This window comes from Streptopelia decaocto, assembly GCF_964273445.1.
Source record: "Streptopelia decaocto genome assembly, chromosome: 16".
Lineage (NCBI taxonomy): Eukaryota > Metazoa > Chordata > Aves > Columbiformes > Columbidae > Streptopelia > Streptopelia decaocto.
In genome coordinates, this window is record NC_138671.1 from 7,907,457 (window position 1) to 7,918,054 (window position 10,598).

The 10,598-nt window shown below is 58.8% G+C and overlaps 1 protein-coding gene across 1 annotated transcript; it reads left to right on the plus strand.

Moving 5' to 3' along the window:
* Window positions 1–157: 157 nt before the first annotated feature.
* Window positions 158–9,606, plus strand: QRICH2 (glutamine rich 2). Its single transcript, XM_082066804.1, has 15 exons — window positions 158–3,060; window positions 3,581–4,754; window positions 4,897–4,970; window positions 5,108–5,199; window positions 5,345–5,453; window positions 5,563–5,754; window positions 5,922–6,044; window positions 6,254–6,331; window positions 6,606–6,770; window positions 6,925–7,046; window positions 7,625–7,690; window positions 7,862–8,000; window positions 8,150–8,231; window positions 8,360–8,437; window positions 8,531–9,606. The coding sequence occupies exons 1-15, from the start codon at window positions 2,689–2,691 to the stop codon at window positions 8,656–8,658; spliced, it is 2,994 nt and encodes a 997-aa protein (XP_081922930.1). The 5' UTR covers window positions 158–2,688; the 3' UTR covers window positions 8,659–9,606.
* Window positions 9,607–10,598: the final 992 nt, after the last annotated feature.

Here is a 10,598-nt window from a genome sequence, read left to right on the forward strand (position 1 = left end):
GGGCAGCCTGTGGGTTTGTTTCTGACCGTGACTCGTCCGAGGGCACATGGGGGAGCGCTTTGTTGGGGTGGGCGGGCTGGGCTGCTGGCAGAGCCGAGGGCAGAGCAGCTCCGTGCCAGCCCAGCGGCCTCAGCCTGTGCACAGCAGAGACTTCCATGGAAACTGAATAGCGGAACATGCAGAAGGGGCAGCTCAGGGCAGCCCGTGGGCAGGGCTGCTCGCAGCCTTGTGTCGGGGTGCTCCGAACAAGCTCACGTGTGTCTCCCGGCGGGGCAGGGGGTGCTCATTAGTGTGCTGACCGTGTCATTGTGCGAGGCTTGGCTTGTGATTGTTCTTCAGTGGCAAGTCACGGGAGGGTCCAGCTCCTCACTGGAGCACTCGTGCGCACTGCAAAACCAGGCGCAATTTCTGGCGTTGCCTGGGGCTGAGGAGTTGTGGCGGCGTCGTGGGGAAGGGGACTTGGAACAGTATCTGCCTCTAATGCAGCCGTGCTCTCCAAAACACTAACACCAACTCTGCAATAAAAAGTGTAGGATTTTTGATTTTTGGTGCTTCCCATGAACCCCGTGCCCTCTGCCCAGCTGCTGCGTCTGAACTGTGGGGCTGCTGGTGTAACCGGGCTCACTGGGCAGCTCACAGACACCTTGCTTGGGAAGGTAGGACTTGCTGCTCCTTCCTTGGGTGACACTAATCATTGGCTACAGGGGACACTTGAGAAAGCAGCACAAGGTGCTTGTGAAGGGCTTTGTCTCTAGGATAAGAATAAATCCTCAAACTCTGATCTTCCCCCTTGATGAGACAGACACGCTCCAGCATCCAGCATGGATTATCCCTCCAAGCCAAATGCCAGGAGGGGTGTGCAGGGCTGGATGAGGTCTTAAGGCTGCTGATGGTTTTCCAAGTACAAGAACAGGTTGCAGCTGTGCTGTGTGACCACAGTGTGGCTCCTTGGCCCAGCGTGACAGCACTGTTGTGCTGCCCGTATTCCTGAGCGGATCCACAAGTGTGTGCTGCCCTGTTTGGAGCCAGTACCAGAACATGCTCTGTGTACTGGAAATCAGTATTAAAAATGTGAGCAGTGCTGCTCTTCTTTCCCCTTCAAACTGCTTGTCAGACCTGCCAGGAGTGAGGTCAGGGCTTCTTGAGGGCTGTTGCCCTGCTCAGGGTTCTTTGACTGCGCTGTTTGGGTAGAGCCGGTGGAACCAGTGAGTAGAGGGTTGTGCTGCTGTCCCCATGATTCTCAGGACACAGCTCCAGTTATCCCCTGGCCTTGGTTCAAACCTAACCAACTGCTTTTGGCTTACAGGCAGGGTAAAACTGGAGCCAGGAGATGTTCCTGTCTCAGTGGTACCCCACATCCATTGGGCCTCAAAGCTCAGGGGAGATGGGTGTGGGCTGGTGGACACCAGGACATGGCATGTGCCCAGCCTGACCAAGCTTGGGCCAAGGTTGCCATCACCTCAACATGGAGTCTGGTGTCTTGTTTTCCCCTCTGCCCTGATCCGCAGCCCTTGCTGGTGCTGTACCTCTGTGCTGACATGGCCCTGAGCCTTCTGAAGGGTCTTGGAGCTTTTAGTGGCAGCCCCAAGTGCTGTGAGGAAGCCTGAGCAGTCCCTAGGCGCAGCTCTGCCAGTTGTGGGAGTCCAGGCCTGGGATCCCTCCCACAACTGTTGGCTTCTTCCCTCAGTGCATCTTGTTCCCATCCCAGGGTCTCCCTCTTTGAAAGCAATCCTCCCAGCTTGGAAAAGAAAAGCAGACGTGCACACACACCAGATACACGTGCTTTTGTTTTAATGCCTGAAAACAGCTATTGCGTATCTTTTAAACAAGCAAGGCATCTGTTTTCCTGCTTGCCCACCCTCCTTTCCTGGAAGTTCTCTGCAAGCACCTGTGAAGGAGGTAGGTGTCAGTGCTCTGGCCGCAGGAAGGTCAAAGCTTAGAGGTTGTAAGAGAGGTTATTTTCCTAAGTACTTTTCTGCTGGCTCAAGATGCTGGAGTGTTGGTGTTGGCACCAGCAGCCCGCCACTGTTGCCATGTTTAATAGAGAGAGTAAAGTCATGTTTTTGCTACTTGGAAGAAACCCACCTCAAGTTTAGTTTTTTCGTTGGTCTCATGTTCAGGAGAGTTTTGGACTGGAGCACACAGCATGGCAACAGCACCATCTCCCCAGCCATAGCCCAGCCCTGTGCAGGGAAAACTAGCCCGTGAGGGACATGCGGCTGCAGTGACATGCTGCAAAAGATGAAACGTCCCCAAGAATACTTTGGGTGTTAGTGGGTAAGGCAGCAGCGCTGCCCATGCCCTGAGCCCATCCCCTGGCTAAGCCCAGCCCAAGTCCCAGGCGCAGGGAGCCGTGAGCGCCTACTTCCGGGACGGGGCGTCTCTAGGCAACAGGAGACGCTCCACTGGCTCCGCCCCCTAGCGGGACACAGCGGCCTCAGCCAATGGACGGCAAGGGAGCCGGTGGGGAACCAATGAAGGGAGAGGGCGGGCCGAGCGCAGAGCACTGCTTGCGATCCCCGGGCGGCCCCGGCCCCGCCGCCATCCCCGCTCAGGCCGGGGTTCCGCTGCGCGCCGCGGGGAGAAGGGAGAAGTGAAAGGCCGCCGGCTGGCCAGCCCTCCAAGATCATCTCCTGGTGAAAAGCCCTTTCCCCTCACACAAGGCGCAGTGTTTTCCAGCACAGTCTGATGGCCTCACATGACCTCATGAAGATGCTGGACACTGCTATTGAGATACCCCATGATGGGGTTCTCAACTTACGGGCACTGCACAAGCTGCTCAAGGCCATGATCGGGCAGCTGGGCCAGCACCAACTGCCTGTCTTGCAGCCAGGGCAAAGCCCGACTTCCTGCCTGGGGAAGGACCAGGACACCAAGGAACAGCCTGGCCGGGAGGAGGAGGAAGATGGAGCCCTGGGCACGGGGCAGCAGCCCCAGGAGCCAGAGGAGCAGCTGCCCAGGAAGAACACGCTGGAGAGGACCAGGAGCAACGCTGAGGTCACCTCCGTGGTCAAGGATCTTACGGCAAAAGCAACAGAAGAAGAACAAGAAACCTGCAAGGTAGATGCTGTTGCTGGTCCCCTGGGTGCTCACCCACAAGACACCCCCTCTGGGTTCCACGCTGCCGTGGTGCTGCCCTCAGACCAATGGCTGAGCTAAGCCCGAGCTCAGGGCAGCAGAGCACAGTGGGGTCCAGGTCCCCAAGGACCCTCCCCTGGGCTCACCCCGCCACCTGCTCTCCCAGACTAGGGCTCCCCTCCAGGATGCTGCAGGACAGCTGCGGTATGGCCCAGGCGCCTGGACCCCGCACCAGGACAGGAGGCGGCTGTGTCCCCGGCTCCCTCGGGAACACCAGCCCTCCTGCCTCGAGGCACTGCCTGTGGGTTGGGGGTGCTGGGCAGTGATGCGGGGGGTCCCATCCCTGGTGGTCCCAACCTCCCGGCTCCATGGCCGGGCTGACCACCAGTTTGGCCCCGTGAGGCACCAGTTTGGGGACAGGGACTGGGGACACGGTGTGGGGTTCTGGGGTTTGTCCTCGTGGTTGCCAGTAAACCTGCTGTCCTTTGCCTCCTCTTCCCAGGATGACAGTGGGGGCCAGTCTGCCTCTGCTGAGCCCCCTGAATTGGATGTAGACACCCAGCATGGAGAGAACTCAGCACGGGGTCCAAATGGACCTGGGACACAACATGGGACAAAGACCAGCCAGGGGACTCCAGGGACGGAGTCTCGCTCCCTGGGGATACAAGCAGGGTCACACAGAACACTGGTGACCCCTGAGAAGTTGGGTGATGTTCCCTCAGATCAAATGAGGACTTCTGATGGTAGCACCACCACCACAGGAACACAGCCAGAATCCCTTGGCACCCAGGTCACTACCACAGGGGTGGAGCCTGGGTCCCCCAGCACCCAGGCCACTGCCCCGGGCATGCAGACAAGGTCCCCTGGCACCAAGACCACCACTCTGCACACAGAGCCTGGGGCCACCGGCACCCAAAGCACCACCCCAGGGATGCAGCCAGGGTCACCTGGCACTCGTGCCACCACCCCAGGGATGCAGCCTGGGTCACCTAGCACTCATGCCACCACCCCAGGGGTGCAGCCTGGGTCACCTGGCACTCATGTCATCACTCTTGAGATGGAGCCAGGGTCACCTGGCACTCATGCCACCACCCCAGGGATGCAGCCTGGGTCACCTGGCACTTGTGCCACCACCCCAGGGATGCAGCCTGGGTCACCTGGCACTTGTGCCACCACCCCAGGGATGCAGTCAGCATCACCTGGCACTCGTGCCACCACCCCAGGGATGCAGCCAGGATCACCTGGCACTCGTGCCACCACCCCAGGGATGCAGCCTGGGTCACCTGGCACTCGTGCCACCACGCCAGGGACGCAGCTGGCACCTCAAGGGACACGTCTGAATGCCACAAACCCCAGGCATGGAGACAAGGCTTTGCCCAGCACTGTACCTGCCCAGGCAGGCCACCCAGCAGCGCAGACCATACTGACAACAGCCCAGGCGTTTGAGATCCCCCCCAAAACTACTCCCAGGGCCACGTCACCTTGGAAAGAGCCAGCCATGCCCTGGGAATCGTCGGGCTCCAGCGGCACTGCTGTGGAGGTCGAACAAGCTTTCCACCAGATTGGACAACTTGGCCACCTCTGTGCTACCCTTAAGGAGCAGGTGGCCCAGCTGGAAGCCACCAAGTCTGACCGTGCTGAGCTTGAGAACCTGCATCGGCTCTTCCTGGAAAGAGGTGAGAGCGGTGGGGGGGGCTGGCAGGCGTTGTTTGGTGTGGGGACACCCTGGGTCAGGAGCTCATCATACTCAAGAGCCTGGCCCCAAGGGTGAGACACCCCCTCACCGACAGCACATCCTCTTGGACCATGTCTCTCTAGGCCAGGAGAGCACCACCAGCATCCTGGCCAACCTGCAGGGCCTGGCCAGGCAGCTCCAAGAGAAGGCGGAGAAGGTGAGCCAGCAGCAGTCCCCAAGGGGGCTGCAAGGATGCCAGGAACAGTTTGGGCAAGGAAGGGGCAGTCAAAGGGCCCCCGTGCCAGAATGACATAGGGGGCTGTGCCCTCACTCTGCCCCTGCCGCTGTTCCCAGATCAGGCAGCTGGAGAGCGCCCTTGAAAACCTGAGGTTCGATGGAGCTGGCAGAAAAGCAGATGATAGTGGCCAAATCGCCCTCCTGCTGGGGTAAGAAGATGGGAGGTTTCCTACCCTGCAGGGCTGCGAGGGAACCTGGGGTTCTGGGAGCATCCCGTTTTGGGGGGTGGGGCAAGGGACTCCCCACTGAGTAGCCTCCTGGAAGCAAAGCCTGCCCCTGCATCTCGCTGGCCAGGTCCCCGCAGCACGAGATGCAGCAGGAGCTGCAGGCAGAGCAGCAAGAGATGACAAAGGCAACACTGGAGCAGTTGGTGACCAAGACGTCCGAGCAGCTGCAGGCAGAGGTGAGGTCTGGGGGCAGTGCTCCCAGCCCCCGCTGGCTTGGGGGAGTCCTTGGGCTTGTAGGCGGCATCCAGCCCAGCTCAGAGCTCGTTTCTTCTCCCCTACCCGCAGCTGGACGAGCCGAGGGTGCCCGCGCAGAGCGGGGGGCAGGAGCAGGCAGGGTGCCCCATTTGCAACTCAGACACCAAGGTGCAGGTGGCAAAGCTCCTCCAGCGCTATGAGAAGCTCCAGGAGCTGGTGGAGTCCTTCATGTCCCAACAGATGGTGGGCAAGATGGTGAGGCAGCTGCTGGGAAGGAGCAAGGTAAGGAGATGCTGGCGTGGGGGGTTTGGGGAGGGGCTGCTGGAATCCCCCCAGCTGGTTGTGCTTCACTGTCCTGTGTGGGAGCATCTTGCTGCTCCCCAAATTGTCTTGTGTGAGTCAGCAGCCTGCCCCTCCTTGCTCAGCACCACCTTGTCATCTTTCTGCAGCAGGATGAGCTGCTGAAGTGCATCCAGGCCACCATCATGCAGGTACAAGGGGAATACAAGCAGCTCAGCTCTGTCCTCAGGAACCTCCTGGATGATCATCACCAGGAACAGAAAGCCATCGAGGTGGGTGCCTGAAACCCCCATGGAGTCACAGGATCCTCCAGGTGGGGAAACTCAAGGGATTTGATCCCCTGCCACCCTGCTCGCAGCCCTGCACAGCTTCCCAATGCTTTTCCTGGAGGTTTCTGATGGGGTGGGGAGGCAGGGGGTGCTCAGCCAGCTGGGGGGGCAGCTCTGACCCTGCCATCACGGGCTGCTGTCTGCCTTGGAAGGCTCTGTCCCAGGCTCTGGAGAGGCTGAAGCAGCAGAAAGCAGACAAGGAGGAGCTGCTGGTGCTGGGAATCGATGAGGTACGGGCTCGAGGGGCCCTGGTGCCAGCCAAGGGTGTCCCGGGCAGGGTGACAAACACCCCTTGTCCCTTGGGTGCCGGCTGGCAGAACCAGCCAGGGGGAGGGTGGGCTTCCAGACTGGCTGCAGGTCCCTTGCCGGGTCTGTCACCCTGAGTCCCTTTGGCTGGTGGGACCAACCCCACGGGGGTGATGGGTTGAACAGGGCCACGTAGCTACTTCTCCCATTGTCCCTCCATCCTCTTCCCACCGCTCTCCTGCCTTTCCCTCTTGCTAGAAAGCAGACAAAGCCGCCCTGGCCAACAAAGTCAGTTGCAGCCAGTTTGAGGTGAGTGTGGAGCGTCTGAACAAGATGATGGAGGAGGTGATGAGCCGGGTGACATGCCAGGAGAAGGGCTGGCACCAATTCCAGCGACAGCTCCAGACGCAGATGGACTCCAAGGTGAGGGCTCGTCCCCTCCATGCAGAACTGGCACCTTCGGGGCTTGGCAGCCTAAGGCAGCATCCTTGCGAGGGTCCCCTGTCCTGGCTGTCCCCCCAGGGACTGCGATGTCCCATCTTGGGGGTAGATGGCTGAGGGCATCACTTGTCCACAGCTGGACCGCCGGGAGCTGGGGGCGTTTCGGCAGCACCTGGAGGAGCAGTGGCAGAGTCTCAGGGGGCAGCTCCAGGAGAAGGTGCTGCAGCCAGAGCGTGATGATGCTGCTGGGATTAGGAAGTGAGTGTGGTGGGGACAGTGGTGGCTTTGGCAGTGCTGGCCCTGTTCCTGCTGGCTGTCCCAGCCGGTGTCCATGTGGGCACCTGCGTCCCTCACCCCACATCCCTGCCTGCTGTGAGCAGCTGCCATGTTTCGGAGCTGCCAGCACACCCTGATCCTCGGGACAGCTGTGACAAAGCTTGTCCTAAAAAGTGGCAATTCTGCATCCCCCAGGCCCAGCATTCGCTCCCGGGCTGGGGGCATCTCACTCCTGCAAGAAGAACCCTCAAAGGTGGTGTCCTTGCCAGCACCCCCAGTTCCCATGGGACTGGGGTGCTGTGGGAGCAGTTCCCATGGTGGGGGGGGGAGGGTGGGTTTGGGTGCTCCCCTCTACACAGTCTCTGGTGCCTGATACGAGCTGGAGCTTTTTCCCAGGTGGGATCCCACAAACAACCGCTCTCCCCCTTTATTCTGGACCCAGCCAGCAGGCTGGGACCTTGCTGGGCTGGCTGGGGGATAAACCAGGCTCAAGCCCCCTGGGTTCCCCCTGCAAACACTGTAACCTGGCTGCTCTCCCAGCTCTTTTCTCCCCACTCCAGGCAGCTGCTGGCTGATTTTCACTGCCTGTCCTGTGACCGGCCCCTCAACATGCTGGCGCCTGGACCGTGAGTAGCCTCCAGCCCCACGGGGGGAACAGGGAGAGGTGGGTGCCAGCAGTGCCAGGCACCAGGGTTTGGGGGTCCCACCCTGACATGACCCTGGCCCCTCCCTGGCATCAGCTGACACTTGGGGTGCTGCTGTGTCAGGCACTGAGCACCCCATGTCCTGTCTCACAGGGAACAGACGGGCGAGTGCAGATACCCCACTGTTCCACGGGGCTGCGGGGGCCCACACACCCTCACCCCCCCGCGCTTCCAGCCCCACCTGCCCAGCGCCCCACGGCGGCTCCCACCCATTGCCCGGTGCCCGAACAAGGTCAGGATGATGGAGGTGGGGATATGGTGGGGGTGACCGAGGCTGGGATGCTGAGCGTAGGGGGGGAATCTGTGCCTCAGTTTCCCCAGGGAGAGCTGAATTTGGTCCCGTGTTTCAGACCCTTGCTCTCTCTGCTGTCTCCTTCCCAGAAGGACGTGATGCTGTTGTGCCAGGACAGCATCAGTGCGGGCCAGCAGCACGGGCAGCTGCCTGTGCTGGGGGACCAGGCAGGTACGGCTGGGTCATGCCTGTGGAGCCCATCCTGGTGGCATGAAGGGGACAGCAGCCGGGTGGCCGTGGGGTGCCAGGTTTTCTCCCCCGCAATGACTCCCCTGGCTTGCTCTGGTCTCTCCTGCCAGGCTTCCAGAGGGACAACCCTGAGCTGTCCCTAAGGCAAAGGGACAGCCCAGACACTGCGTCCTCACTGAGCCAGTCAGGTATGGTCTTGTCAGGGCACCGGGGGACAGAGAACACCCTGTCTGCAGGGTGGGGGGAGGGCAGGCTGCGCTGACCCTGCTCCTCACCCCCAGGCACCCCCTCCTCACTGGAGCACCAAGGAGCCTTGTCCCAAGGATCAGCCTCAGCCCTCGGTCACCTCTCCCCAGCACCGGGGCTGCTCCCGCCCCCCCAGCCCCACCAAAATGGATCAGCACCCTGACAGCCCGGCAGGATGGGGGTCCTGGGCACTGAGCAAGCAGCAATAAAGGGGCAGCCAAGCGCTGGTGTCATCTGAGTCGGGGGGGTGTGGGGCAAGGAAACTAAAAAGCCTCCCAGCTCCCCTGGGAAGGTCCACAAGCAGCAGGCACGGGGACGGGGGCTGGGGCATCACCTTGTTAAATCCCCCCAGGCCCTGGGGGTGTTTAAGGGAGGGAGAGTGGGGGGTGTGGAACACACTCAGGACACTTACCAATAGGCGCACGGTGGTGGGAACATCCCAAGGGGAGCAAAATTCTCCAAAACTGCTTGAAGGAGACTGGAGAAGAAGGGGAACCTGTGAAGAGATTATTGCCCATAACTCAGCTGCTCAGTGCAAAATCAAAGGTGTAATAACACCCCAAGCCCACTGGAGAGCTCCCGGAGAACGTGGATGGAGCTGCCGCTTGTCTCAATTGACATTTTGCCTGCTTGAGTATAATGAATATAAATAGTCCATCGGTCCCGCTCAGCTGACTTGTACCACAGCACTGCTTAATACTAAACACAGCAATAAACTCAGCACCTGAGCCTTTGGAAGGAGTCTCCTCAGTCAAGATCCTTCCACCACCTCTCTTTTGCCGTGAGAACAAAGTTACTGTTGAAAAAAGTCACATGTTTAAAAGTTGTTTTAAGCAGCCCAGGGGGAGGGAACGAACAGCTTTTTCATTGCCCAACTGATTCCCCAAATTGAACAAGCTCCCCAAGCCACCTATAAGGTGCCTACAAGGGAGGTGAGCATACACTGAGTCCAATTAACACTGGGGCTGCGTGGCTGATTTACTCCAGAAGGTTGGGCAGCATCACTCCCGGTACCTCCTGCACGAGCAGCAGCAGCAGACACAGTAATTCAGGGGTCAGAAAAGCCACAGCACACACATTTTAGGACCTAAACCCAGAGATGCTGGAGCACTTACAGGGGAAAATATTATTGCTGCTACTACTAATAATGGCATCATTACTAAATCCATACAAAGCAACTACTGTTTGAGCTGAAAAATAATTAACTGGATAAATCATTTACAGGGTGCCTGCATAATAAAAGGGGAAATGCCTGTTTAAAACCTTGTCGACTGTGATGCTCTTTCAACCCAGCTGCAGCAGTTCCGGTAACACTTAATTTTGGGAACATCCATTCAACCCAGGTGAGATGAGTCATTACACATGACACCAAGTGCCACTTCACATACGAGCACTGGTGGATGTTCCTGCTCTGCTGAGACAACAAACCCTTGCTGAGCTGGAGCAGTGAAGATTTCTTCTTACTCACCATCTCCCAGGGGAGAACAGTGACAGGGTGGCTGTGAAAATGAGGTTTTTCCTTTCCACCCTGCGTGTCCCCCACTAACCCAGGAGCTCATCCTTAAACAATTTTAATATAGCCAAACGTAATGCAAATGCACTCAAGTGCAACGGCTAAATAATGTGTAAGACCTTACACCTGTAGCACTTTGCCTTTATTCCTCATCCGAGTGACAAGGATGGTGCAAAAATCTGGAGTCTTCTCCTCCCGTTGGTGGGATCTGCCCAGACCAGGGCAAATCCTCAGCCTGTGGGGACTGCCTGGGCTCTGCAACCCTGGATCCTGTGAGCAGCCTTCAGTCAGGTGCACAGTATTTAATTGGTTTTGTGGGATTTTCTGGACTACTAATCACCATGAAATAATTACGAAACCTGTGCAGCGTGTTGAGTGCTGTTAGAGATGTTGAACTCCTGAGAGCTCCTGCAATAGCAATGGTTGTGCCTCCTGTTTGTGTGTGCGGCACCCAGAGGAGACATCTGCGGGCAGGCGAGCACCACAGAGCATGCTGAGGAGAAGGGTGAAATATTCACACACCCTATGAGAAACATCCACAATCCATGCAAATAATTATTTTTAAAAGCCACGGGTTTTGGAAAGGACAG

Bases quoted from the DNA above. Each gene is read 5' to 3' on its own strand.
- QRICH2 (XM_082066804.1), top strand. From the start codon at position 2,689: ATGGCCTCACATGACCTCATGAAGATGCTGGACACTGCTATTGAGATA. The intron at 3,061-3,580 runs GTAGATGCTGTT...TCCTCTTCCCAG, and splicing joins AAGAACAAGAAACCTGCAAG to GATGACAGTGGGGGCCAGTC. The intron at 7,691-7,861 runs GTGAGTAGCCTC...CCTGTCTCACAG, and splicing joins AACATGCTGGCGCCTGGACC to GGAACAGACGGGCGAGTGCA.